The following is a 27,848-nucleotide window of genomic DNA, read 5'->3' as shown; positions in this document are numbered from 1 at the left end:
GCAAACATTGTAACGGGGCCACTTGGTAATGAGAACACCTTGTATTTTCAGGCCCCAAGGAATAAAAAGGGTTGGGATGGTCCTTTTCCAAATGGGGTGTGGGCTTTAAGAGGACATTATTGGATATGTGGCAAACGGGCCTACAAAAGGCTACCAAAAGATTGGTCAGGAGTATGCTACGTGGGATACATAATGTTGGGAATTGGCATAATTGTTCGATCTAAGCTTGCTTTAAGCAACCAGGGGTAGGCCTTAGAAATCTCAGGGCCTGCTGTAGCTGAGCAAACCAAGCTGCCAGAGGAACTGTGTGAAGCTCCCACGGCAATGACTCCCACATCACCCAATTAAGGAACTCAGAAAATATTGTTATCAGCAGCTGGCCTCAAGGACTAGGCCTACGTGACCGCTAATCACAAAGGGGGTTGTTTTCCTGACTTCTAATCAAAAGGGGGGTTCTTTTCTTGCAGGTGGTGTTATTTTCTTATAACTGTCTGAGTGCTTTTGACCAATAATCTTGTGTGAAACACTGTCCGCCCCTGTAAAGTTCACTATAAAAGTTGGGCTATTCGGGCAATAAAATGGTGAAGCATGATCTGACTCTGCTGGTGTCTGTCGTGCTTTCGTCCGTGCATCGCAACACCCCACCCATAAGAGACCCCCTGGAGACCCCCAAGGACCCCAAAATGGGGATGGGGTCAACCCTATGGGGTCACCCCAAACCCTGGGGACCCCAAAATGAGCTCCCCCATGGACACTCCCCCACCTTAGGGACCCCAGACCAGCCCCATCCCCAGCCCCTGGGCTCACCCCACAATTTAGGGACCCCAAAACGGGGTCAGGGCCATCCCATGGGGGCACCCCAAACCCTGGGGACCCCAAAACAGGGCCAGGGGCACCCCTAAGGCCCCCCCATCCCCCCACCACCTTAGGGACCCCCTGCAGCTCCCCAGGACCTCCAAACCTCCCCCCCCCCCACGTGCTCCCCCCAAATCCCACAGACCCCAAAATGACCCTAAAGCCCCCCCCAGACCCCAAAACCCGTTTTGCCTCCACTGAACAGGGCTTTGCTTGGCAGTAGGAATACGTAGAGAAATGTTCAGGATGTGCAACCATTTTCCCTAGAAGGGATAGGGGGGTGGGGGAGATTTCCACGTGCTGCTGGTGGCGTCGGTGTCTTTGCGCCTGGGTTGTCAGTGACGCTGGGGTTAAAAAGCGATGTTGAAGAACTGCAGCAGGTGAGAGGTTTGTGCTGTGTTGTGTCATTTTGAGGGAAAAACTTCCCGAAAGCCCAGCACGTGGTGATTCAAAGATGGAAGCCGAAATTCCTTGAAGTGGTATATTCTTTATTGCAGCGCTGGATGCACGGGGGATCTCTCCACCTATTGTGCATACCCAAAGCGGAAAGCAGTCTTGAATTTCTACAAGCAATCTATCAATATTCTACAAGCGCCTCTACATATTCATTCCGTCTCCCCGCCTTCCCTGGCTTCTCATGTTAATTAGCCTTTTGGCTAATTAACACAGTGTACTTTTCACCTTTGGTCAGGAATCTGCTGAGTTGGCATGTTTCTTAATTGCAGGCGCTGGTTGTTGCTAATTCTTCCATTTGTTGTATCTTTATAATGAATTCCAATGTCCAGTTTTGAGATTTATAGTCCTTCCATTTGTTTCTCTGTCCGTCTGCCGCATCCTTATCATGAGTTCCAGTGTCTTGTTTCGAGATATACAGTCCTTGTCTGGGGATTGTCCTTGCCTCCCCAATGCCTCCTTAATCAATCCCCCCTTTTCTCTTCCCATGCAAATTCTTTTGCTTCAGATGCTTCTATTATTCGCAGTAACACAACAAAGCAGGCATCTAAACAACATGCACACAAATATTCCTAACACTACTACTGCGATTAGAGCAATGAAAACTTGTTTCAACCATTAGAAATTGGGCAACCAGGAGGTTAACTTATTCCATATTTCACTAAAACTAAACTAAATACGAAAGATCATCTTTACTGCTCTCATGTAGGATCCTTGTCTGCTTCCATATTTCTTCCAGGTCGGTAGAGATCCTTCCACTCTGATCTACATACATACAACAACTTGTGTTTATTACTGTACAGACTCCCCCTTGAGTGGCCAATAACAAGTCTAGGGCCATCCGATTTTGTAATACTACCTGGGATAAACTAGATATCTCTTCTTGTTGAGCCTTTATAGCATCCAGAATTTTCTTTCCTAACTTCTCTATAATTGCAGAAATATTAACTATTTCCTTTTCCAATTCACTCACTCCTAACCATGTGATAAACCATCGAACAGAACTATGAAAAGCGGTGTGTCTCTCTATCAATGGATTGTTAATTTTTTGTCTGATTCTCCGGATATGATTTCTCAAGTAACCTCGAGGCACTACATCATGTACTGTCATACTGGGGACTACTGCTCCAAGAGTGCAAGTTCCCTTCCAGTTCTTGGGCAAGACCTTACGGGCTGTATCATTGCATAGTCAATACCACCCTTTTCCTTCTGGAACTGGCCAGCTGGTTGAATTTGCCCAACTGCTAGTTGTACTAATATCAATTGTTTGATTACAAGACGTCTGATTTCCCACATAAGTAGTACCCGTATTTATACAATCCTGTTTTCCCATACCCTTAGGCGGGTTACGCCTTTGTACACATACATAGTAAGATTCCAATGGCACGAAGCTACTAACTTCTAGTTCCAAAACTTCTTCATATTTTTGACCCCAAGATGTGTTTTCCCACAAATTAGTCCAAGATAAGTTTGCAGGCAAGGGAATCCCGATTAACGATACACCCTTATTCCCATGCTGTGGCAGATGGGTGCATACGCAACAGTTGGTCTTATTAATTACTTGAGAAATTGTTTGTATCAGGGACAGGTGTAAGTTCTCATCCCAAACTGCCCACCCCGAATCTGAGAACCACATCCCTGCAATCATTAGGATCTGGAAAACTGTAATTTTGTTGGTCCAATTGGAGTGGTGGTCCATATCCTCGCCGGGGCCTTCTTCACCCTTGAATGGTGGATCCAAGCTGCTTGCTCCTTAATCTTAATGGCGGTGTGTGTTGTCAGCAATACCTGGTATGGTCCCGTCCACTTTCCTTCCATTTTTCCTCTAGGGGTTGTCCTGAAAAAGTCTTTATATATATATGTGTATATATATATATATATATATATATATATATATATATATATATAAAATCCCCGAGCTTAAAGGCGTGGATTGGTTGATCCAACCCTCTAGCCCTGGTCCCTAAAACAAACGTATGTACTTTATATAATTGTTTCTGAAGTTCAGTTATATAAGCATATAAATATTCTGATCCCAACTGCATTAAGTCCTCTCCACTAAATAGAAATTGATACGGCCTTTCATATAAGATTTCAAAGGGGCTCATATTCCCTTTTATTCTAGGTTTAACTCTGATTCTAAGTAATGCTAAAGGGAGGGATTGAGGCCATGACAAATTAGCTTCTTGTCCGATTTTAGCTGTTTGTTGTTTAATTAAATTCGTTTTTTCTACCTGTCCACTTGCCTGCGGTCTATAAGGAGTATGCAGTTGCCAATCTATCTTTAGAATCTTACTTATCTTGCGCACAAAACTGTGAAACTATCAGAAGACATTGCTACTAGAATCCCAAAGCACGGCATTATTTCATTTAACAAGACTTTAACCACTTCTCTTGCTTTGTTTGTTCGACAGGGAAAGGCTTCGGGCCTTCCTGAAAATGTGTCAGTCAGAACCAGTAAATAACGATACCCCCCTTTTCTAGGGAGTTCTGAAAAATCAATTTGCCACTGTTGCCCCGGATAATTTCCTTTACCGATTATTCCAAATTTTATTCTCTTCTTGGTATTGGGGTTATTGTGTAAACAAATGTTACAGTGCTGAGTTACTTCTTTTATTGTTGTATATAAATTTTGTCCCACTAATGTCTGACTCCGGCTCTTATGCAATGTGTCAGCTCCCCAATGTGTTTTATTGTGTTCTGTAAGAACTCTGGGCCATGTCAAATTAGAGGGTATTATTACGCGGTTATCTTTTACATATACCCATCCATCTGGTTTCATTTTACCTTTCAAATCTTCAATTAATTTTAAGTCTTCTTTGGTATAATTTGGATATAGTTTGGATTTTACAGTCTGGCATCAAAGACAATGCCTTCACCTCCGTTATTTCAGCTGCCCGCTTAGCCTCCTGATCTGCCAATCCATTTCCAATTTCAAAATCGGCAATTTTGGTGTCCTCCACAATGCATGACAGCTACCTTTTCTGGTTGTTTTACTGCCTGTAACAATTTTAAAATTTCTTCAGCATGTTTTATCTGTTTTCCCTGAGCGGTCAGCAATCCACATTCTTTCCAAATCGCTCCATGAGCATGTACCACACCGAATGCATATTTCACGCGAAAATGCGTGAAAAAGCCACCGTTTGGGGAATTCCAAAATCCTTTCCAACCTAAATTACGCACTGATTCTGCTCACAGATACTCAGCTCCACTACCGTCACACAGAAATATAACTACCCACGAGGAATATGCAGCATCTGCTCCATTTCTCTTCGTTTTCTTCACATTAACACACCTTTAATTAGAATCTTGGTCTTTCCGAGCATCTTCACGTTCCATGTGCACATGCAGACGGGTGGCTTGGTTGGGCTGCCATTAGGCAGTGACTGGCTGTGTGTTGGCTGCTGGTGGAGTTTAAAGTGGGCATGCAATAGTGCTTGAGGCTCTCTGGAGCTGGAAATATGTTGAGTTTGGGGAATCTCTTCTCCTTCCCCAGAGCTTCGGAGGGCAACCACGGTGCCTTCCTGAAACACCCTGTGTGTCTCCAAGCGGAGCTTTCTCTGCAGGACCTTGCTGGGCGCGAACCGGCGCGACCGCAGCACCAAGTGTCAGAGTTGGAGCCCCAGGAGCCTCCTCCGCCTTGAAGCTCCCCTGAGGAACAGACGGAAACGGAGCAAAGTGCACGCAGGAGAAGCCTGGGCTGGTGCCACGTAGTTAATTCAGTAAGTTAATTCACTCAGTGCCACGGAGTTAATTCTCTCCCCTCGTCGTAGTTTTGCTCTCGTGGTGTTCATTAGCTGGACTTCAAGAGAATTCTGTAGAGGGACAAGGCAGAGGTGGGCGTTCTGCCTTGAGTCTGTCTGACTCAAAGTAGACGGGTTGCTGGGCTCCTTGTGCAGGCTGGCTCTAATACCTAGAGGCAACGGCGTCACAAGCCTGGGTAGGAGCTTTGGCAGCTGATGCACAGAACTTGCCCCCTGCTGTGTCACTGTCCCCAAAGTAGAGGGGTTGCTGGGCTCCTTGTGCAGGATGGCTCTAATACCTACAGGCAATGGCGTCACGAGCCTGGGTTGGAGCTTTGGCAGCTGATGCACAGAACTTGCCCCCTGCTGTGTCACTGTCTGTGGTGTAATTGCCTGAAGTAACTAGGAAAATAAAATTAACATTCACATTTTTAAGGAAAAGGTACAGCATTGAAGAGGCTTTCAGGGTAGGGCATAACTGCATTACCTGAGCGTTCCCTAGGCTCCCAACCTTAGATGCTATCGCGCTGGGGAAACTTGGTGTGCTAGCTCTAAGGAACACCACGGAGCGTGGAGTGGAGTGGAGACACCACGGCTAGGCTCTGTAATCAGGTGGGGCCTCGATTGTTCTTGTGCACAAAGCTGCACTTTTTGCCACCCTAAGCCAAAGACCTGTCATCTTTTGACAAATGCTGTACCCTAGTGTACTTTTTGCTCATTATAATATCATTATAATACCAAAACACACCTCCATCCCAAAAGCTACCCGCCTCCAAGGTGCGACCACCCCCCACCGAGCATGCGCCCTGAATTTCTCGGAGCCTATTACTTTAAACGGAGACAGGAAAACTTTACACCAATCATAACTAAGATATGCTTGACTAGAGCCACTCAAGCTCCACCTAACAGATAGAAAATAATATAAATTGGCCCAAGAGAGAGGGGATGTTAGGGAAGATACCATCGTCAGGGGAGATACCATCCCGAGGACATACAACATCCTTAGGACCTCCTGACTCCTGGGATCAGTCGACGGGCTGAGCCTCTCTTCCCCCCCCATTGGGACGCCTTTGGGTGAGATCTGAATATTTGCTTATAAATCCCTATAGAGTCTTTGATCCTTTTAACACGTTTATTTCTAGGCTGCGCACCTGTAACACCTACAACACCTATAACATCTGTAACACTTATAACACCTGTATAACATCTGTAACACCTACAACACCTATAACACCTGTGACACCTGTAAACACCTGTAACATCTATAACATCTGTAACATCTATAACACCTGTAACTCCCATAACACCTACAACACCTATACCACCTGTAACATCTTTAACACCTAGAACACCTGTAACACCTATAACACCTGTGTATTTCATGCATACTAGCTTGCTTTTGCAGACAGTCACTATCGCCGGCAATCCAAAAGAACCTGATTATCTGTTGCTCTAATAAACCATACTTGATTGCATTGTGATAGCTCTCATTAATGCAACTAGGGTGAGGGTGGTTATCCGTGATAGTTCAGTGTTCTGAATCTAACCAGACCCCCAGACGGTTAATGCATTTTTGGTGAATGTCTGAGCGGACCCCCAGGTGGTTAATACGTTTTTGGTGAATGTCTGAGCGGACCCCCAGGCGGTTAATACGTTTTTGGTGAATGTCCGAACGGACCCCCAGACCGTTAATGCGTTTTTGGTGAATGTCCGACTGATTCAGTACTCTGAACCCAACCGGGCCCGTAACGGTTAATCAGCTACACCCCTTTAACGCAACAGGGACTCACTTCCGAAACAACCTTATAGACACTTGGGCCAAAGAGCATGGTATTGAATGGGTGTATCACATCCCCTATCATGCACCAGCCTCCGGGAAAGTTGAACGATACAATGGCCTGTTAAAGACTACCTTGAAAGCAATGGGCGCTGGGACGTTCAAAAACTGGGATACGCATTTGGCAAAGGCCACCTGGCTAGTCAATACTAGGGGATCTGCCATCCGAGCTGGACCTGCCCAATCCAACCTGTTACGTACTGTAGATGGGGATAAAGTTCCTGTAGCGCATGTAAGAAATACGCTGGGTAAAACAGTCTGGGCTACTCCTGCCTCAGGAAAAGGCAAACCTCTTCGTGGAATTGTTTTCGCTCAGGGACCTGGATACACTTGGTGGGTGATGCAAAAGAACGGAGAGGTGCGGTGTGTACCTCAAGGAGATTTAATACTGGGTGAGAATAGCCCATGAACTGAATTGTACCACGTTAATTATTATATAATACTGTATGTTATCACTACCATGACTACTACAGGTGACTAATTAGAATGTATGGAAAAGAGTGTAACCTGAGCATGACAGAAATGGTATGGAATAAGGGGTGAGAGGTGTCCTGGTTTCAGTTAGAACAGAATTAATTTTCTTCCTAGGAGCTGGTGGAATGCTGTGTTTTGGCTTGGGATGAGCAGAGTGCTGAGAACACCCATATGCTTTAATTGTTGCAGAGCAGTGCTTACACCAAGCCAAGGACATCTCAGCCTTTTGCTCTGTCCTGCCAACGGGCAGGCTGGGGGTGCAGTAAGAGCTGGGAGGGGACAGAGCCAGGACAGGGGACCCAAACTAGCCAAAGGGGTATTCCATCCCATCTGGGGTCATGCTAAATAATAGATAGCGGTGGCTAGCCAGGGGGAGGGGGCCGGACTGCTCGGGGTGAGGCTGGGCATCGGTCAGCGAGTGGTGAGCAATTGCATTGTGCATCACTTGGTTGTACATATGATTATTACTTTCCTATTATCACCATTGTATTATTCTTGTTATTGTTATTTTTGTTGTTATTATTTTCCTGTCTTATTAAACTGTCTTTATCTCAACTCACGGGCTTCACTTTGCATTTCTCTCCCCCGTCCCAGAGAGGGAGGGGGGAGGCTGAGCGAACGGCTGCGTGGTGTTTAGCTGCCGGCCGGGTTAAACCACGACAGGGTGGGGACATCAGGGTGGGGACACGGGGACAAGGACATCAGGACAAGGGCATCGGGATGACATCAGGATGGGGACACTGGGATGGGGACATGGGAACATTGGGATGGGGACATCGGGATGACATTGGGTTGGGGACACTGGGACAAGGACATAGGGACGAGGACATTGGGATGGGGACATCAGGGTGGGGACATTGGGACAAGGACGCTGGGATCACATCGGGATGGGGACACTGGGATGGGGACATCGGGACGAGGACATCAGGGTGGGGACATTGTGGGGGGGGACATCGGGATGGGGACAACCCCAATGGGGACATCGAGGACAGGAACATTGGGGGGGAGGGGGAACAAGGTTTGGGGGGACACCGGGACAAGGATGGGGGGGGACAAGGACAAAGAGGGGGGGACACGGGGATGGGGTGGGGACATCGGCGGGGGACCCACTGTGACCAGACCCCCCGTCCCCCTCCCCCCCAAAACTAAACTTTTTTGAGGCCGCGTTGCCAATCCCGCTCTTTATTGAACCAAACGGGGTGCGGGGGTGCGGGGTGGCGGTTGGCACCCCCAACATTTTGGGCTCAGAACAGCAAAAAACAGGTAAAACCAGAAACGACGCCTTCCGGCTGCGGCTCCACGCTCAGTCCTGGGGGAGAGAAACCCCCCCAAAAAATGGCGGGGGGGTCAATTTGGGGGGGATCCCCCAATTTTTGGGGAGGGTCCCCCAATTTTTAGGGGGGTCCCAAGACTTTGGGTGTGAAAACAGGGGCAGGATTTGGGGGGGGTTGTTTTTTTTGGGGGGGGCAGATTTTTTGGGGGGTCCAAATTTTTTGGGGGGGTCTTCAAATTTGAGGGGGGGGAGCTGGGGGAGGGGGGAGGGTGAAAATGGGGGCAGGATTTAGGGGGAGGTGGTAATTGGGGGGTGCATTTTGGGGTGGGGGGAGCAATTTTTGGGGGGGGCACTTTGGGAGAAGGGAGAGTGAAAATGGGGGGGCAAATTTGGGGGGGGCAAAATTGGGGGGGGGATTGGGGTAAAATTGGAGGAGGAGGGTGGAAATGGAGGCAATTTTAAGGTGAGGGGGCTCAAATTTGGGGAGGGGGGAAGTAGGAGGGGTAAACAAAAAAAAAGGGGGGGACGTTGGGGGGAAATTTTTGGGGGGGGGCAACATTTCGGGCCCCCCCCTCACCTCGATTCCCAGGACGGTGGAGTCAAAGAGGTCCCGGACCTGGGGGGGGGGGGCACAAATTAGGGGGTTTTTGGGGGGGCCGGGGAGCACCCAGAACCCTCCCCTTGGTGTTGGGGGGGCCGTGGGCGGGGGCTCACCTGGTCCAGCTGCGGGGGGGCCTCCTCGCTGCTGCCCCCTCCCCTCTCCTCCTCCTCCTCCTCTTCCTCCTCCATCACGCTCAGGCTGGGGACGACGCTGGGAGCCCCCAAATATGCCCAGTGCCCCCCCAGTACACCCAGTGCCCCCACCAGTCCCCCGCAGTATACTCAGTGCCCCCCCAGTCTCACCCTAGTGCCTCCCAGTCCCCCCCCCCCCAGTCCCCCTCCAGTGCCCCCCAGTATGCCCAGTGCCCCCCCTATCCCATCCCAGTGCCCTCCCAGTACCTCCCAGTTCCCCCCATTGCCCCCCCCAGCCCATTTTGAGGGTGCCCCCCCCCCCCCCCCCAAACTCACCTGCTGGGGCTGGGAACGCGGAGCTCCCAGGGGGGGCCGGGGGGGACCCGCAGCACCGTGGACGTGAGCGCCGGGCTGAGAGGGGGGCTGGGGCCCTGCCAGGTCTCTGGGGGTGGGGGGGTAGAAAAAGGGGGGGGGGCGATGTGAGACCCCTCCACACACAGGATTTGTCCCCAAGGACCCCCCCCAATTTGTCACCTCCCTCCCTTGGGGGGGGGGGCAGGGACAAGGGGGGGGGACAGGACAAGGGGGGGGTCACAGGGACAAGGGACGGGAGGGAGATTGGGGGGGGGGGCACATTGGGGGGGGGGTCCCGGGGGGGCGTTGTCCCCCGCCTCACCTTCCGTGCGCCTCCTCTTTTGGGGGGGCTCGGGGGGCTGCAGGGAGCGGTGGTAGGCGGCCAGGGGGGGCCACGGGGACCGCTCCGGGGGGGTCATCCCCAGCTGCTGGCAGCTCTGCTGCAGGTGGGTCAGCCTGGGGGGGGGCAAAAATTAGGGGGGGACCCCAAATCCACCCCCCCAGGGCCCCCAAATTTTCCTCCAAGAACCCCAAATCCCCCCCTGCACCCCAAATCCCCCCCAGGACCCAACCCCCCCCCAGGAACCCCATATTCCCATACAAGGACCCCAAATCCCCCTCCAGGAACCCCAAATCCCCCCCTCCGGACCCCAAATCTCCCCCAAATCCCCCCCCCAAGGACCCCAAATCCCACCCCTGGGACCCTAAATCCCCCCCCCCAGGACCCCAAATCCTCCCCCAACTTCCCCCAAGGACCCCAAGCCCCCCCCTCAAGGACCCCAAATCCTCCCCAGGAACCCCAAATCCCCCCCCAGGTCCCCAAATCCCTCTTCAGGACCCCAATTCCCCCAAAATTCTCCCCCAGGAACCCCAAATCCCCCTCCCACGAACCCCAAATGCCCCCCCCAAGGACCCCAAATCCCCCCCTAACTTTCCACGAGGACCCCAAGCCCCCCCCTCAAGGACCCCAACCCCCCGCAGGACCCCAAATCCCCCCCAGGACCCCAAATATCCCTGAGGACCCCGAATACCCCACACACACACCCCAAATCCCCCCTCAAAGACCCCAAATCCCCCCTCAATACCCCAAATCCCCCCCAGACCCCAAATGCCCCCCCCAGGACCCCCCCACTCACAGCAGGGCTCGGTCGGGGGGCAGCAGGCGGGGGGAGAACTCGCTGAGCACCTCCAGGAAGGGCAGGTACAGGGGGGCCCCCCCCGGATGCCCCCCCGGACCCCCCTCCGGACCCTCTTGTAGGGCAAAGGCGATGCCGTCCCTGGGGGGGGGGGCACAGAGCAGGGGGGGTCAGGCCCGGGACCCCCAAATCCCCCCAGGGCCCCCCAAACCCCCCCAGACTCCCCCAAATCCCTTCAGACCCCCCCAAATTCCTCAGGGCCCCCAAACCCCCCCAACCCCGTTCCCACACCCCCAGACCCCCCCCAAAAAAAAACAAGCCCCCCCCCAATTACCCCGACCCCTCCCCCCCAAAAAAAAGCCTGAGCCTCCCCCAACTGGACCCAACCCCCCCAAAATGCCCGCAACCCCCCTCCCACCACCCCTAAACCCCCTCCCAAGACCCCCAGGACCCCTCCAAAAATCCCCCAGAGCCCCCCCCAAATACCACTGACCCCCCCCAAATTGCCCCAACACCCCAGAGCCCCCCCAAAAGCCCCCCCATCACCCCAAAACCCCCTCCTATACCCCAAAATCCCCTCCACACATCCCCAGACCCCCCCCAAAAAAAAAAACCAACGCCCCCCCAAATACCCCGGAGCCCCCCCACAAATGCCCGTGGGCCCCCCCAAACCCCACAGCCCCCTCCCAGCACCCCAAATCCCCTCCTATCCCCCCCAAACCCCTTCTTATCCCCCCAAAACCCCCTCCCCACACCCCCAGGACCCCCCACCCAAATATCCGTGCCCCCCCGGTGGCCCCCCCCGTTACCGGTGCAGGCGCAGCAGCACTTGGCGGTTGGGTTGGGGACGGGGGCCGAAGAAGAGGGAGAGGCGGCGCCCCAAATCCCGCAGCCCCCCAAAAGCGGGGACCCCCCGCACCCCGGGGCCGTGCTCCATCAGCAGCTCCGTCATCACCTGGGGGGGGCACGGTCAGAAAGACCCCAAAATCCCCCCCCCCGGAGTCCCCCCAGTAATCCCAAATCCACCTGGAGCCCCCCAGGGACCCCAAAAGCCCCCCCTGGAGCACCTCAATGACCCCAAATCCATCTGATCCCCCCCCCCAAACCTCTGAGAACCCCCCAGGGGACCCCAAAAGCCCCCCCGGAGCCCCCCCCCAATGACCCCAAATCCATCTGACCCCCCCCCGGATGTCCTCAAGCCCCCCAGGGACCCCAAAAGCCCCCCCAGAGTACCCTGATGACCTCAAATCCATCTGAAGCCCACCCCAGAGCACCCCAGAGACCCCAAAACCCCCCCCGAGAGTCCCCCCAATAATCCCAGATCCACCTGGAGCCCCCCAGGGACCCCAAAAGCCCCCCCTGGAGCACCTCAATGACCCCAAATCCATCTGATCCCCCCCCACAAACCTCTGAGAACCCCCCAGGGGAACCCAGAAGTCCCCCAGGAGCACCCTGATGACCTCAAATCCATCTGAAGCCCCCCCCCAGAGCACCTCAGGGACCCCAAAAGCCCCCTCTGGAGCCCCCCATGACCTCCTGGAGCCCCCTAAGAATCCCAAATCCCCATCTGGAGCACCCAAGGAACCCCAAATTCCCCTGAAGCCCACCCAGGACATCCTGAAGCCCCCCAAGGAACCCTAAAGCCCCCTCTGGAGCCCCCCCACAACCCCAAATCCCCCTCTGGAGCCCCCCCACAACCCCAAATCCCCCTGAAGCCCCCCCAGGACGCCCCCTGGACCTGCTGCAGGCTGAGCAGCACGACGCGCGCCCACTCCTGGCCGTCCATGCGGTGGATGCACGCCAGCGTCTCCTTGATGATGTCCCCGTACTCGGCGTGAAACTGGGGGGAAACGGGGCGGCACGGGGGGTCCCCAAAGAGCCGAGGGGACAGCAGGGGGGGGGGACAGTGTCCCCAGCCCTGTCCCCACCTTGTCATAGTACTTCAAGACGTCGGAGGCGGCGCTGGGCTCCAGGACATTGTAGATGATGAGCTTGCAGAAGCCGGCCAGCAGCATGCGGCGGCGGTGCAGGTCCTCCATGTGTGCCTCGGCAGCATCGGGCTCTGCGGGGACAAGGGGACAGCTTGGGGACAGCTTGGGGACACGGAAAGGACGCCAGGAGCAGCTGGGGGAGGTCCTCCGTGGGGTTTGGGGGCACTAAGGGGATGTTGAGGGGATTTGGGGCACCGAAGGGATGCCAGGAGCAGCTGGGAGAAGTCCTCCAGGGGGACTGGGGACATCTTGGGGACACAGGGAACATCTTGGGGACACTGAGGGGACATTAAAGGAACACCAGGAGCAGCTGGGGGAGATCCTCCATGGGGTTTGGGGACACTAAGGGGATGCTGAGGGGATTTGGGGCACCAAAGGGATGCCAGGAGCAGCTAGAAGACTTCCAGAGGGTTTGGGGACATCTTGGGGACATCAAAGGGACACAGGAGACATCTTGGGGACACAGAAAGGATGCCAGGAGCAGCTGGGGGAGGTCCTCTGTGGGGTTTGGGGGCACTAAGGGGATGTTGAGGGGATTTGGGGCACTGAAGGGAAGCCAGAACCAGATGGGAGAAGTCCTCCAGGGAGATTGGGGACATCTTGGGGGCATCAGAGGGACACAGGGGACATCTTGGGGACACTGAAAGGACACTAAAGGGACACCAGGAGCAGCCAGTGTAGCTCCTCCATAGGGTTTGGAGGCACTAAGGGGACGTTGAGGGGATTTGGGGCACCAAAGGGATGCCAGGAGCAGCTGGGGATGGTCCTTGAGGGGGCTTGGGAGGGCAAGGGGACACTGAGGGGACACCTGTGGCCATGAGGGCCACCTGGGGGCTACCAGGGCCACCTGTGGACCACCTTAGGGACATGAGGGGACATCTTGGGGTCACCAAGGACACGTCAGAAACACCCTGAGGCCACCAGGGACTGCTCGGAGATGTCCTGGGGCCACTTTGGGGCCACTTGGGCCACCTGGGGACCACCAGGGCCACCTGGGGACCACCTTGGGGACACAAGAGGACACCCTGGGGACATGAGGGGACACCTTGGGGACACGAGGGGACATCTCCGAGCCACCAGAGCCACGCCAAAGACATCTTGAGGCCACCAGGGCCTGCTCGGAGATGTCCTGGGGCCACCCTAGGGCCATCGGGGCCACCTGGACCGCTTTGGGGCCACCTCACGAGCACAGGGGCCACCTGGTGCTCACCGGGGCCACCTTGGGGACGGGTTGGGGACGCGTTGGGGACCTCACCGTCACCGTCCCTGTCCCCAGGGCTGAAGACGTGGTCGAGGAGCACGGCGGCCAGCTGGGAGCGCAGCTCCACGTCGGGCACCAGCCGCAGTGGGGCCAGCGCCGCCCCGGCCCCGCGTGTCCCCGAGGGGCCCAGCACCAGCAGGAGGTCACTCAGCACCACGAAGGCCTTGGGGACAACGGGGACAACGGGGACAAGGTCGGCACGGGGCCACCGAGGTGCCACCTGGCCCTCTGTCCCCTCGCTGTCACCTGCTCCCGGACGCCGGCGTCGCCGTTGGAGAGGCAGCTCTGGCACAGGGCGCAGAAGGAGGTGGTTTTGTCCTTCAGGCTCAGCAGCTGCTCCTGGGGACAGCCGGGTGGCATTTGGGGACAGCCGGCTGGCACCTGGGGATGTCCCCAAGCCGGGGCCACGTCCTCGCAAAGAGGGGGTTGTCCCCCTGTTGTCCCCTCCCCGTTGTCCCCTTGTTGTCTGTCCCCACCCCAGGGTGGTGGCGCTGCGGTCCCTGTCCCCATGTCCCTGTGTCCTATTTCTGTCCCCATGTCCCTGTCCCTGTCCCCATGTCCTATCCCTGTCCCCATGTCCCTGTCCCTGTGTCCTATTCCTGTCCCCATGTCCTGTCCCCATGTCCCCATCCACGTCCCCATGTCCTATTCGTGTCCCTGTGTCCTATTCTTGTCCCAATGTCCCCATCCATGTCCCCATGTCCATGTTCCTGTCCCCCTGTCCTGTCCCCGTGTCCTATCCCTGTCCCCATATCCTGTCCCTGTCCCCTGCCCCATGTCCCTCTGTCCCCATGTCCCCAGCCCCGCCCAGTGTCCCCACATCCCCGTCCCCACACCCCTGCCCCCTTCCCAACGTCCCCAAACCCCCAAGTCCCTGTCCCCACAGCGTCCCCATGTCCCCATCCCCTTCCCCAGTTTCCCCAGTTGTCCCCAGTGTCCCCAGTTGTCCCCATGTCCCCAAGCTCACCTGGGGGACGTCGGTGTTGGCCAGCCGCGACAGCTCCCAGAGGATGTGGAAGTGGGCGCAGGTGATGGCGGGGACAAGGAGCTGTGGGGACACAGGGTGGCCTCGTGTCCCCTCCCTGGAGTTGTCCCCAATGTCCCCAGTGTCCCCAGTGTCCCCCAGTGTCCCCAGTGTCCCCAGGTACCTGCGGGGGCACCTCGCCCGTGTCGGCCGCGCGCCGCAGGAGGAGGGTGCAGGGCTCGAAGAGCTGCCAGGGCGTCAGGTCGTGGGCGCTGCGGGGACAGGGACAGGGGACATGGGGACAGGGGACATGGGAACATGGGGACAGGGGACATGGGGACATGGGACATGGGGACAGGGGACATGGGGACAGGGGGACATGGGAATATGGGGACAGGGGACATGGGAACATGGGGACATGGGGACACGGGACATGGGGATATGGGGACATGGAGGTGGGGACATGGGGACAGGGAGATGGGGACAGGGACACTGGGAAGGGGATGGGGACACTGGGAAGGGGACAGGGACATGGAAATGGGGACAGGGACACTGGGAAGGGGACGGGGATACTGGGAAGGGGACAGGGACATTGGGAAGGGGACATCAGGGAATACTAGGGACATGGGAATAGGGGGAAAGGGGACAGGGACATGGGGCCAGTGCCCCAGGGGATGGGTGGGCACGCTTGGGGACACATTGGAGACACATTGAGGACACTCTGGGGACACGTTGGGGACACGTTGGGGACACGTTGGGGACGGGGGGACACGTTGGGGACACGTTGGGGACACGGGGCACACTTGAAGAGGACGGAGAGGCGCTTTAGGGTGGCGGTGGCGCTGTACAGCTCCTCCTCGTCCAGGGACGGCAACTGCGGGGGGTGGACAGGGGGTTGGGGACAGCTGGGGACACCCCGGGGGGCTGGGGACACCCCAACACCCCCAGCCCAGCTCTAAGCCCCCCAACCCACCCCAAATCCATCCCAAATCCCATACAACCCCCCCAAATCCCTCCAAAACCCCCTATAATCCCCCCGAATCACGCCCTAAATCCCTCCAAAATGCTCTATAATCCCCCCTAAACTCCCTCAAATCCCCTATAATCCCTCCAAATCCCTCCAAAACCACCCCAAATCCCCCCCAAATCCCCTAAACCCCCCCCAATCCCCTCTAAACCCCCAAATCCCCCCATAATCCCCCTGAATCCCCCCCAAATCCCCCCATAATCCCCTCCAAATCCCTCCAAACCCACCCCAAATCCCCTATAACCCCTCTGAATCCCCCCAAATCCCCTATAACCCCCCTAAATCCCTCCAAAATGCTCTATAATCCCCCCTAAACTCCCCCAAACCCCTATAAACCCTCCAAATCCCTCCAAACCCACCCCAAATCCTCCCCAAATCCCCCATAGCCCCTCTGAACCCCCCCGAAGCCCCTATAACCCCCCTGAATCCCCCCAAATCCCCTATAATCTCCCCAAATACCCCAAAATCCCCTCTAACCCCCCCTAAATCCCCCTATAATCCCCTCTAACCCCACCAAATCCCCCCCAAACCCCCTATAATCCCCTCAAATCCCCCCAAATCCCCTCTAACCCCCCCAAATCCCCTGAACTCCCCCGTACCCGCAGCAGGCGGTGGCAGCGCTCCCTCAGCAGGTCCCCCATGCCCCCATCCCCACCCCATTACCACCCCAAATCTTCCCCAAACTCCTCCTAAACCCTCCCAAATCCCCTATAATCCCCCCAAATCCCCCTATAACCCCCCTGAATCCTCCCCAAATCCCCTATAACGCCCCCCAAATCCCTCCAAAATGCTCTATAATCCCCCCTAAACTCCCCCCAAACCCCTTATAATCCCCCTGAGTCCCCTCCAAATCCCCTATAGCCCCCCCAAAACCCCCTATAATCCCCCTGAATCCCCCCCAAATCCCCTCTAACTCCCCAAAACCCCCCCCAAATCCCCCCCAAAACCCCCTATAATCTCCCCGAATCCCCCCAAATCCCCTCTAACCCCCCCAAATCCCTCCAAACCCACCCCAAATCTCCCCAAATCCCCTCTAACCCCCCCTAAATCCCCCTATAATCCCCTATAACCACCCAAATCCCCCTGAATCCCCCACAAATCCCCTATAGCCCCCCCAAACCCCCCTATAACCCCCTCCAAATCCCCCCAAATCCCCCCCAAATCCCCTATAACCCCTCCGAATCCCTCCAAATCCCCCCCAAATCCCCCCAAACCCTCTATAACCTCCATAAATGCCCCCAAACTCCCCCATAACCCCCCATCCCACCCCAAATCCCCCCAAAAACCCTTATAATCCCCCCCAAATCCCCTAAAACCCCTCTGAATCCCCCCAAATCCCCTATAACCCCCCAAAATCCCTCCAAAATGCTCTATAATCCCCCCTAAACTCCCCCCAAACCCCTTATAATCCCCCTGAATCCCCCCCAAATCCCCTCTAACCCCCCCAAATCCCTCCAAACCCACCCCAAATCCCCCCAAATCCCCTCTAACCCCCCCCTAAATCCCCCTATAATCCCCTATAACCACCCAAATCCCCCTGAATCCCCCCCAAATCCCCTATAGCCCCCCCAAACCCCCCTATAACCCCCTCAAAATCCCCCCAAATCCCCTATAACCCCTCCGAATCCCTCCAAATCCCCCCCAAATCCCCCCAAACCCTCTATAACCTCCATAAATGCCCCCAAACTCCCCTTATAACCCCCCAAACCCACCCCAAATCCCCCCCAAACCCCTTATAATCCCCCTGAATCCCCCCCAAATCCCCTCTAACCCTCCCAATCCCCTCTCACCCCCCCAATCCCCTCTAACCCCCCCCAAATCCCCTCTACCCCCCCCAAATCCCCCCAAAACCCCCTGTAATCCTCCCAAATTCCCCCCAAATCCCCTCTAACACCCTCAAATCCCCTCTCACCCCCCCAATCCCCTCTAACCCCCCAAAATCTCCCCAAATCCCCCCAAATCCCCCCCAATCCCCTCTATACCCGCAGCAGGCGGTGGCAGCGCTCCCCCAGCAGGTCCCCCAGGCGGCTCCTCACCAGCTCCCCGCGCCCCCGCAGCGGCAGCCGGGGGTCACAGAGGGCCCCCAGGGCTCGGGAGGCCGCCCCCAGCACCTCCGGCCCCGTGTGCTTCTGCACCAGCTCCTGCAGCTGCGCCAGCGCCTGCTCCAGGGGCTGCGGGGTATGGGGTGGGGGTCACGGCCACCCCAAAGGGCCAGGGGACCCTCTGGGGAACGGGGACCCCAAAGGGCCAGGGGACACGGGGACCCTATAAAGATTGGGGACACGGGGACCCTATGGGGAATGGGTGACCGTATAAGGATTGCGGACATGGTGATCCCAAAGGGTGAGGGGACACGGGGACCCTATGGGGAACGGGGACCCCAAAGGGCAAGGGGACACAGTGACCCTATAAGGATTGGGGAAATGGTGACCCTATAAAGATTGCAGACATGGTGACCCCAAAGGGTGAGGGGACATGGTGACCCTATAAGGATTGGGGACACAGGAACCCTATAACGATTGGGGACACGGGGACCCTATAAGGACTGGGGACACGGGGACCCTATGGGGAAGGGGTGACCCTTTAAGGATTGGGGACATAGGGACCCCAAAGAGTGAGGGGACACGGGGACCCTATGGGGAATAGGGAACCCAAAGGGCAAGGGGACACAGTGACCCTATAAGGATTGGGGACATGGGGATCCCAAAGGGCAAGGGGACACGGTGACCCTATAAGGATTGGGGAAACGGGGACCCCAAACGGAGAGGGGACACAGGGACCCCAAAGGGTGAAGGGACATGGGGACCCTATGGGAAATGGGTGACCCTATAAGGACTGGGGGACATGGTGATCCCAAAGGGTGAGGGGACACGGGGACCCTATGGGGAACGGGGATCCCAAAGGGCAAGGGGACACGGGGACCCTATAAGGATTGGGGACACGGGGAACCCAAAGGGCCAGGGGACATGCCGACCCTATAAGGATTGGGGACACGGTGATCCCAAAGGGTGAGGGGACACGGGGACCCTATGGGGAACGGGTGACCCTAAAATGATTGGGGACATGGTGACCCCAAAGGGCCAGGGGACCCCAAAGGGTGAGGGGACATGGTGACCCTATAGAACTGGGTGACCCTATAGGGTTGGGACCAGATGACCCTATAGGACTGGGTGACCCTACAGGATCGGGGCCAGGTTACCCTATAAGGACTGGGTGACCCTATAGGACCAGCTGACCCTATACGGTTGGGACCGGGTGACCCTATAGGGACCAGATGAACCTATAGGACTGGAGCCAGGTGACACTATAGGGTTGGGAACAGCTGACCCTATAGCACTGGGACCAGGTGACCCTATAAGGACCGGGTGACCCTATAGGACCAGGTGACCCTGTAGGGACCAGGTGGCCCTATAGAACTGGTGCTAGGTGACCCTATAAGAACCAGGTGATCCTATAGCACTGAGTGACCCTATAGGGTTGGGACCGGCTGACCTATAGGATTGGGGCCAGGTGAGCCTAAAAGGACCAGGGGACGCTAAAGGACTAGGTGACCCTACAGGATTGGGGCCAGGTGACCCTATAAGGACCAGGGGACCCTAAAGGACCAGCTGACCCTATAGGATTGGGGTCAGGTGAACCTATAAGGACCGGGTGACCCTAAAGGACCAGCCGACCCTATAGGATTGGGGTCAGGTGACCCTATAGGGCCGGCTGACCCTATAGGGCCTGCGCTCACCCTCTCCAGCCGCGCGGTGCAGTAGACGCTGAGCTCGAAGCAGCTCAGCACCTCCAGCAGCGGCGTCACCTTCTCCTCGTCCGCCGAAAACTTTTTTTTTGGGGGGGTCACAGGGAGTGAGGGGGGGTCACCCGGGTGTCCCCCCACCCCAAAAATGTCCCCGAGGCCCCCCCGGGGTCCCCTCACCTTGGCCAGCAGCCGGGGCAGGATGGGGGCCAGGCAGAGGCTGAGCCGCGAGCGCTGCTCCGTCACCGCCCGCCTCCCCTTGGGGGGCGCCTGGGGGGGGGCACAGGTGACAATGACGACAATGACCCCACCCCGGGACAATGACACCCCCTGGGGGTCAATGATACCCCCCTGGGGGTCACTGACACCCCATCAGGTGGCACTGACCCCCCCCAGGTGACAGCGACCCCCCAAAGGGGACAATGAGACCCCCCCTTGGGGATAATGACCCCCCCCTGGTGACAGTGACACCCAGGTGACAGTCACCCCCAGGTGACACCGCCCCCCCCTACCTTGCGGGGGGGTCCCCGTCCCACTGGGGGCCCCTCCCCCGCCGCCCGCTTGGCGCTGGCCGCCAGGATCTCCACCAGGGCCTTCTCCTGCTGGTCGCTGAGCGCTGGGGGGGGAACTGGGATGGACTGGGAGGGACTGGGACGGGACTGGGAGGGGGGTGGGGGGGACTGGGGGGGGACTGGGATGGACTGGGACGGGGGCTGGGACAACTGGGATGGACTGGGAGGGACTGGGAGGGGGCTGGGGGGAGAATGGGATGGACTGGGAAGGACTGGGGGGGACTGGGAGGGGGCTGGGGGGGGGAGACTGGGGGGGACTGGGAGGGGGTTGAGGAGGTTCCCAGTGCCCCCCAGCTCCCCCCAGTATCATCCCAGTGTCCCCTGGCGCCATCCCAGTGCCTCCCAGTGACCCCTGGTGCCCACCCAGTTATCCCCCGTTCCTCCCAGTCCCATCCCAGTACTCCCCAGTACCCCCCAGTGCCTCCCAGTTCCCTCCTAGCATCCTCCCCGTGCCTCCCAGTCTTTCCCAGTGCCCCCTGGCACCCTCCCAGTCCCATTCCAGTCCCTTCCAGTTATCCCCAGTGCCCCTCAGTCCCATCCCTGTTCCCCTCATTGTCTCCCAGTGCCATCCCAGTGCCTCCCAGTTCCCTCCCAGTGCCCCCCAGTGCCACCCCAGTTCCCCACAGTGTCATCCCAGTGCCCTCCCCAGTCCCGTCCCAGTGCCCCCTTGTTCCCACCAGCCCCCTCCCAGTGGCTCCCAGTGCCCCCAGTTGCCCATATTCCCCAGGGGCCTCCTCCAGCAGCAGTCCCCGCCCCAGACATGTCCATCCCAGTGCCTTCCCAGTGCCCCCCCAGTCCCATCCCAGTCCCCCCCAGTGCCCTCTGGTGCCCTCCCAGTTATCCCCAGTTCCTCCCAGTCCCATCCTAGTACTCCCCAGTACCCCCCAGTGCCTCCCAGTTCTTCCCAGTGCCCTCCCAGTGCCCCCTGGCATCATCTCAGTGCACCCCAGTCCCATCCCAGTCCCTCCCAGTGCCCCCTGGTGCCACCTTAGTGCCTCCCAGTCCTTCCCAGTGCCCCCTAGCGCCCTCCCAGTGCCTCCCAGTCCCCTCCCAGTGGCTCCCAGTTGCCCACCCTCCTCGGGGGCCTCCTCCAGCAGCAGCCCCCCGGCCGTGTCCCAGTCCCGCAGCTGGGTCCCGGCGCAGTCCCAGAGGCTGTCCACGAGGTACGCGGCGTGCTGGTGGAGCTGGGGACAGGGACAGCGCTGGCACCCGGGGTCCCTTGGGTGTCCCCTGGGGTCACCTGGGGTCACCCGGGGTCTCTTGGGTGTCACCAGAGATCCCTTGGGTGTCTTCTGGGTGTCACCCAGAGTCCCTTAGGTGTCCCCAGGGTGTCCCTGGGTGTCCCTGGGTGCCCCCAGACTGTCCCCAGGGTGTCCCCAGGGTGTCACCTCGCTCTCGATGAAGAAGGTCAGCAGCAGGCGGAAGAAGCTGCGGTTGTCCCCGCTGCCAGGGGACGGCTCGGTGTCACCCTCGTGCCGCGGGGACAGCAGGCTGGGGACAAGGACAGGGGGTGACATTGGGGAGGGGACAGCGGGGGGGGGGAACACAAAGGGACACAAGAAATGGGGACAGGGGGATTCTGTGGGGACAGGGACAGGGTTGGGGACACAAAGGGACATGGGATGGGGACAGGGGGGTCCCATGGGGATGGGGACAGGGTTGGGGACATAAAGGAACACAGGATGGGGACAAGGGGGTCCCATGGGTGTGGGGACAGAGTTGGGGACACAAAGGGTCTAGAGGGGACAAGGCAGGACCGGGTGCCACCATCCCCACGGGGACATCCCCAGGTGCCACCAAGCCTCGCACCCGGTGGCAGCACCGACTGGGGACGATACCCGGGGGGTGACACCGAGAGGGGACAGGGGACAGGGGAGGTGACACAGGAGGGGACAAGGGGGTGGCCCGGCCTCACCTGCGGTAGAGGAAGAGGCCGGCGGCGGTGGCGAGGGGACGGCGGCTGCAGAAGACGGCCGGGTAGACGCGGTGACAATCGGCCTCCGTCAGCGCCTCGGCCACCGTGCTGGGGTGACAACGGGGACACCGCTGTCCCCCGGCTGTGTCCCCTGTCCCCGAGCCGTGTCCCAACCCCCCAGCCCCGTGTCCTGCCTGGCTTCGTCTCGCCCGTTTTGTGTCCCCCTTGGTGCTCTCAGACCCTAACCGGTGTCCCCAGTGTCCCCATCCCCCGTGTCCCCAACGTCCCCAATGCCCCCAATGTCCCCCTTGTCCCCAATGTCCCCCCCATGTCCCTCTTGTCCCCAATGTCCCCCCCATGTCCCTCTTGTCCCCAATGTCCCCCCCATGTCCCTCTTGTCCCCCATGCCCCCCCGTCCCCAATGTACCCCTTATCTCCCCATCCCCAATGTTCCCCTGTCCCAAATGTCCTTGTCCCCAATGACCCCAACATCCCCAATGTCCCCCTTGTCCCCCCCATATCCCCAATATCCCCATGTCCCCAATGTCCCCCATGTCCCCAGTGTCCCCCCCATGTCCCCAACACCCCTATGTCCCCATGTTCCCAGTGTCCCATGTCCCCAACGTCCCCATGTCCCCCTTGTCCCCCATGTCCCCATTATCCCCAATGTCCCCCATGTCCCCAGTGTCCCTCCCGTGTCCCCAACGTCCCCAAACTCACTCCAGCATCACCGTCAGCAGCTTCACCACCTCCACGGCCACCACGGGGTCCTTGTCCTGCACCATGGACACCAAGCGGGCCTGGGGGGGGGGGACACACCCGTTGTCACCCCCTGGGGACCTCGGCAGGGAGGTGACAGCGTTGGGGACACGGGGGGGGGGACACGCTCACCTTGAAGCGCCCGGTGAAGAGCTCCATGTGCGCGGCCGTGTCCCGGCGGGCGTACAGCCCCTGCAGCGCCCGCACGCAGCGCAGACGCACCTCCCCCTGCTGCGGGTCCCCAAGTGTCCCCAAGTGTCCCCAAGGGTCCCCTCCCGGCCACAAAGGTCCCCAAGGGTCTCCTCTCCTAACCCCAAGTGTCCCCTCCCAGCCCCAAGTGTCCCCCATCCTGCTCCCAAAGTTCTCCAGCTGTCCCCTCCTGGCCCCAAGGTCCCCAAGTGTCTCCTCTCCTGGCCCCAAGTGTCCACAGGTGTCCCCTCCCAGCCCCAAAGGTCCCCAAGAGTCCCCTCTCCCAGACCCAGTGGTCCCCAAGTGTCCCCTATCCTGGCCCCAAAGGTCCCCAGCCAGCTCCTCCGGGTTTCAAGTGTCCGCAAGCGTCCCCAAGTGTCCCCCATCCTGGCCCCAAAGGTCCCCAGGTGTCTCTTCTCCTGACCCCAAATGTCCCCAAGTGTCCCCTCCCAGCCCCAAAGGTCCCCAAGTGTCCCCTCCTAGCCCCAAGTGTCCCCCATCCTGCTCCCAAAGGTCCCCAGCCGTCCCCTCCTGGCCCCAAGGTCCCCAAGTGTCTCCTCTCCTGGCTCCAAGTGTCCCCATGGATCCCCAAGGGTCCCCTCCTGGCCTCAGGTGTCCCCAAGTGTCCCCTCTCCCAGCCCCAGTGGTCCCCAAGTGTCCCCCATCCTGGACCCTGTGGTCCCCAGCCAGCCCCTCCTGGCCCCAAAGGACCCCAAGTGTCTCTTCTCCTGGCCCCAAGTGTCCCCAAGTGTCCCCAAGGGTCCCCTCCCAGCCCCAAAGGTCCCCAAGTATCTCCTCTCCTGATGCCAAGTGTCCCCTCCTGCTCCCAAGTGTCCCATCCTGGCCCCAAAGGTCCCCAAGTGTCCCCTCTCCCAGTCCCAAAGGTCCCCAAGTGTCCCTCCCAGGGAACCCCATGTCCCCAAGGTGTCCCCCAAGGCGTCCCTGTGTCCTCAAGGTGCCCCCACATCCCTGAGGCATCCCCACAGTGTCCCCGTGTCCCCAGTGTGTCCCCACGGTGTCCCCATGTCCCCCAGGTGTCCCTATGTCCCTGATGTTTCACCGAGGTGTCCCCATGTCCCTGAGGTGTCCCCAAGGTGCCCCCATGTCCCCGGGGCATCCCCACATCCCTGAGGCATCCCCACGGTGTCCCCGCGTCCCCAGTGTGTCCCCAAGGTGTCCCCGAGGTGTCCCCACAGTGTCCCCATGCCCCCCAGCTGTCCCTGTGTCCCCAAGATACCCCCACGCTCCCATAGCTGTCCCTGTGTCCCCAAGGCATCCCCATGTCCCCACGGTGTCCCCACGCCCCCCAGCTGTCCCCGTGTCCCCGAGGTGTCCCCAGGATGTCCCCACCTTGTCGTGCAGGGTCCAGCCGAGGTACTTGAGGTGGCCGTCGGTGAGGAAGGAGGCCGGGAAGCTGCACATCCACGTCCCCAGCTCCTCCATGCACAGCGCGCGCACGTCGGGCACCATGTCCCTGGGGGGGGGACAGCGCCTTGGGGACACCGCCACGGGGACACCACGGCCCCGACACGCTCGGAGTCCCCAGGGCCACCCCAGGGACCCCCGTGTCCTGGTGACAACGTCCTGGTCCCGGTCCCCAACCTCTCCTGGTGATGTTCTCCGAGGAGAACCCAACTTGGTTCCGTCCCAGTTCCAAACTGGTCCCAGTTCCCAACCACAACTGGTGATGTTCTCCAAGGAGAACCCAACTTGGTTCCGTCCCAGTTCCAAACTGGTCCCAGTTCCAAACCCTTACTGGTGACGTTCTCTGAGGAGAACCCAACTTGGTTTCGTCCCAGTTCCAATCTGGTCCCAGGTCCCAACTGGTCCCAGTCCCCAACCCCTCCTGGTGACGTTCTCCAAGGAGAACCCAACTTGGTTCCATCCCAGTTCCAGACTGGTCCCAGGTCCCAACCACAACTGGTGACGTTCTCCAAGGAAAACTCAACTTAGTTTCATTCCCAGATGCAAACTGGTCCCAGTTCCCAACTGGGCTGTCCCCAGTGCCACCACAGTGACAACCCCTCCTGGTGACAACCTTCTCCAAGGAGAACCCAACTTGGTTGCGTCCCAGTTCCAAACTGGTCCCAGTCCCCAACTGGGCTCTCCCCACTGGCTCCAGTCCCTAACCACGCTGTTCCCAGTGCCACCCACTGCCACCCAGTGCCCCCAGCACCACCCCAGTGCTGCCCAGCACCATGCAGTGCCGCCCAGAGCCACCCCAGTGCCACCCAGTATCCTCCAGCATCACCCCAGTGCCCTCCAGCACCACCCCAGTGCCCCCCAGCACCACCCCAATGCCACCCAGTGCCACCCAGTGGTACCCAGTTCCGCCCAGCACCACTCCAGCGCCCCCCCACCTGTATCGGTGCACGAAGACCCCCTTGAAGATGGCGTTCATCACGGCCTCGATCTCCTCCTGCTGCTCCTGGAGCTGGACGGCATCCACAGGCGTCACCGGGGCGCCCGTGCCCGTGTCCCCACCGCGTCCCCAAACGTCACCCACCTCCCGCAGCGTCTCCTGCAGCACCTCCAGCTTGCCGGGGGCTCTCCGGGGGGGGCTTTTCCCCCTTTCGGCCTCGTAGAGCCTCTGGGTGTTGTCGCGGCGCTGGCTCAGCCCCAGCGCCACCTCCACCAGCGCCGTCATCAGCTTCATGGCTGGGGACAGCGGGACGGTGGCGGGGGGGCGTCGGGGACACCCGGCGGGTGACAAGTTGGGGGTGGGGGGTGTCACCTACCTGCCAAGGTGGCCGTGTGGCGGAAGGCGCGCACTTGGGAGTCGGCGAGGCTGGTGAGCAGCGCGGTGAGGCCGCCGAGGAGGAAGCCATCGTAGAGGACGGCGTGGCGGCTCCGCAGGGCCACCGCTGTCACCACGGCCCCAAAAGAGGCCCGAAAACGGCGCCACGGCCCCGTGGAGAGGGACAGGGGGTAGTCGGAGGAGTCCTGGGGGGGGACACGGGGGCAGAACGGGGACACGAAGGGATGAGGCGGCGGGGATGGACAGGGGGGAAATGGGGGCGGAAAGGGAGAAAATGGGGGTGGAAAGAGACAAAATGAGGGGGACGTAAAGGGACAAAGTGGTGGGGATGCAAAGGGGGAAAATGGGGACAGAAAGGGAAAAAATGGGTGGCAGAAAGGGGTGAAATTGGGAATGGAAAGGGACAAAATGGGGGGGACATAAAGGGACAAAATGGGGACGTAAAAGGACAAAATGTGGGGACAAAAAGGGACAAAATGGGGACACAAAGGGAAAGAATGGGTGGCAGAAAGGGGTGATGAATTTGGGGACGCAAAGGGACAAAATGTGGGGACGCAAAGGGACAAAGTGGTGGGGATGCAAAGGGACAAGATGGCGGCGTCAAAGCAGTGACAAGATGGCTGCCTCACAGAGGTGAGAAAACGGTAACAGCACATAAAACTAAAGTATCAGGGACACAAGGGACAAAATGCTGCAGTCACAAAAGGGACAAAATGGAGGGGACGCAAAGGGATGAAGTGGCAGGGACGCAAGGGGACAAGATGGCGGCGTCACACTGGTGACAAGATGGCCGCCTCACAGAGGCGACAAGATGGCCGCCTCACAGAGGAGACAAGATGGCCGCCTCACAGAGGAGACAAGATGGCGGCATCCCCACACCACCACACATGCCCCAGTACCTCGCTGAAGGTCTCGGTCAGCCGCTGGATGATCTCGGTGTTCTGCTGCTCCCGCAGCATGGCCAGCGTCACCGTGCCTGCCGGGAGGGGACATGGCGGGTGACGGGGACGTCCCCCGGGGGGGTGACAGGGGGACGGGGAGTGGGGCGGCCGCACCTCGGCAGCCGCAGGAGCGGACGATGAAGTTGACGAGCTCCAGGAAGGCCGGCTCCCAGTCCCGCTTGTAGCCCTGCAGCCACTCGTCCACCGCCACCTGCGGGCACAGTGACACGTGGTGACACGTGGTGACATGTGGTGACATGTGGTGGCACGTGGTGACATGTGGTGGCACGTGGTGACACGTGGTGGCACGTGGTGGCATGTGGTGACATGTGGTGACACGTGGTGGCCCCACATTTGAGCAAATGCCCCCCCCCCCATATCCCCTTCCCAAGGTGGACACGTCCCCGTGTCCCTTTGGGAGCTGGTTTTGCTCGCGTGTCCCTTTATCCCTGTGTGTCCCCATGCCCCCCAACATGTCCCCATGTCCCCCCCTGTCCCCATGTCCCCCCATGTCCCCCCCTGTCCCCGTGTAAAACCTCGATGGCCACCCTGCCGTCCATGACGGCCTGGTAGAGGACGTTCTCCTCCGAGCTGCTGCCGTCCTCACTGGGCTCCCTCCGGGGACGTTTGGGGACCTGCGGAGGTGACACGGGGGTGACAAGGGAGGGCACGGCTTTGGGGACAGGGGGGGGGACAAAGGGGACACGTACAGGGCGGGGGCCGGGCCCCCCTTGAGCCCCCCGCTTCTCCTGCAGGGTGGCCTCGATGTCGCTTCTGGAGTCGTTGTCACTGCTGCTGGTGTCCCTGTGGGGACAGTGGGGACAGCGAGGGGGGGGGCTGTTGTCACCTCCCCCCCCCCAAAAAACAACAAA

At 58.7% G+C, this 27,848-nt stretch overlaps 1 protein-coding gene across 4 annotated transcripts in view; it reads right to left on the bottom strand.

Moving 5' to 3' along the window:
- Positions 1 to 8,528: 8,528 nt before the first annotated feature.
- The window catches only part of LOC140001099 (cohesin subunit SA-3-like), a 69,276-nt gene continuing 49,956 nt past the window's right edge, over positions 8,529 to 27,848 (bottom strand). Inside the window, exons 3-33 of one of the 4 annotated variants that reach the window (XM_072032236.1) lie at positions 27,687 to 27,780; positions 27,513 to 27,611; positions 27,091 to 27,187; positions 26,935 to 27,011; positions 26,016 to 26,220; positions 25,784 to 25,935; positions 25,638 to 25,711; positions 24,628 to 24,751; positions 23,221 to 23,319; positions 23,050 to 23,129; positions 22,330 to 22,437; positions 21,803 to 21,905; positions 21,487 to 21,598; positions 20,355 to 20,458; positions 20,023 to 20,112; positions 19,837 to 19,926; positions 18,083 to 18,271; positions 15,877 to 15,947; positions 15,258 to 15,345; positions 15,077 to 15,157; positions 14,356 to 14,448; positions 14,059 to 14,272; positions 12,786 to 12,919; positions 12,596 to 12,697; positions 11,667 to 11,812; positions 10,858 to 10,998; positions 10,044 to 10,177; positions 9,704 to 9,809; positions 9,350 to 9,446; positions 9,213 to 9,251; positions 8,529 to 8,671 (exon numbers count right to left, since the gene is read on the bottom strand). In XM_072032236.1, coding sequence (XP_071888337.1) covers positions 8,666 to 8,671; positions 9,213 to 9,251; positions 9,350 to 9,446; positions 9,704 to 9,809; positions 10,044 to 10,177; positions 10,858 to 10,998; positions 11,667 to 11,812; positions 12,596 to 12,697; positions 12,786 to 12,919; positions 14,059 to 14,272; positions 14,356 to 14,448; positions 15,077 to 15,157; positions 15,258 to 15,345; positions 15,877 to 15,947; positions 18,083 to 18,271; positions 19,837 to 19,926; positions 20,023 to 20,112; positions 20,355 to 20,458; positions 21,487 to 21,598; positions 21,803 to 21,905; positions 22,330 to 22,437; positions 23,050 to 23,129; positions 23,221 to 23,319; positions 24,628 to 24,751; positions 25,638 to 25,711; positions 25,784 to 25,935; positions 26,016 to 26,220; positions 26,935 to 27,011; positions 27,091 to 27,187; positions 27,513 to 27,611; positions 27,687 to 27,780 — 3,349 coding nt within the window. In that variant the 3' untranslated portion in view covers positions 8,529 to 8,665. The remainder of the gene's footprint in view (positions 8,672 to 9,212; positions 9,252 to 9,349; positions 9,447 to 9,703; positions 9,810 to 10,043; positions 10,178 to 10,857; positions 10,999 to 11,666; positions 11,813 to 12,595; positions 12,698 to 12,785; positions 12,920 to 14,058; positions 14,273 to 14,355; positions 14,449 to 15,076; positions 15,158 to 15,257; positions 15,346 to 15,876; positions 15,948 to 18,082; positions 18,272 to 19,836; positions 19,927 to 20,022; positions 20,113 to 20,354; positions 20,459 to 21,486; positions 21,599 to 21,802; positions 21,906 to 22,329; positions 22,438 to 23,049; positions 23,130 to 23,220; positions 23,320 to 24,627; positions 24,752 to 25,637; positions 25,712 to 25,783; positions 25,936 to 26,015; positions 26,221 to 26,934; positions 27,012 to 27,090; positions 27,188 to 27,512; positions 27,612 to 27,686; positions 27,781 to 27,848) is intronic. The other 3 variants (XM_072032237.1, XM_072032240.1, XM_072032238.1) reach the window with 3 other exon arrangements.

Source organism: Anas platyrhynchos, chromosome 37 (assembly GCF_047663525.1).
Source record: "Anas platyrhynchos isolate ZD024472 breed Pekin duck chromosome 37, IASCAAS_PekinDuck_T2T, whole genome shotgun sequence".
Taxonomy (NCBI): domain Eukaryota; kingdom Metazoa; phylum Chordata; class Aves; order Anseriformes; family Anatidae; genus Anas; species Anas platyrhynchos.
This window is presented reverse-complemented; position numbering and strand designations above follow the sequence as displayed.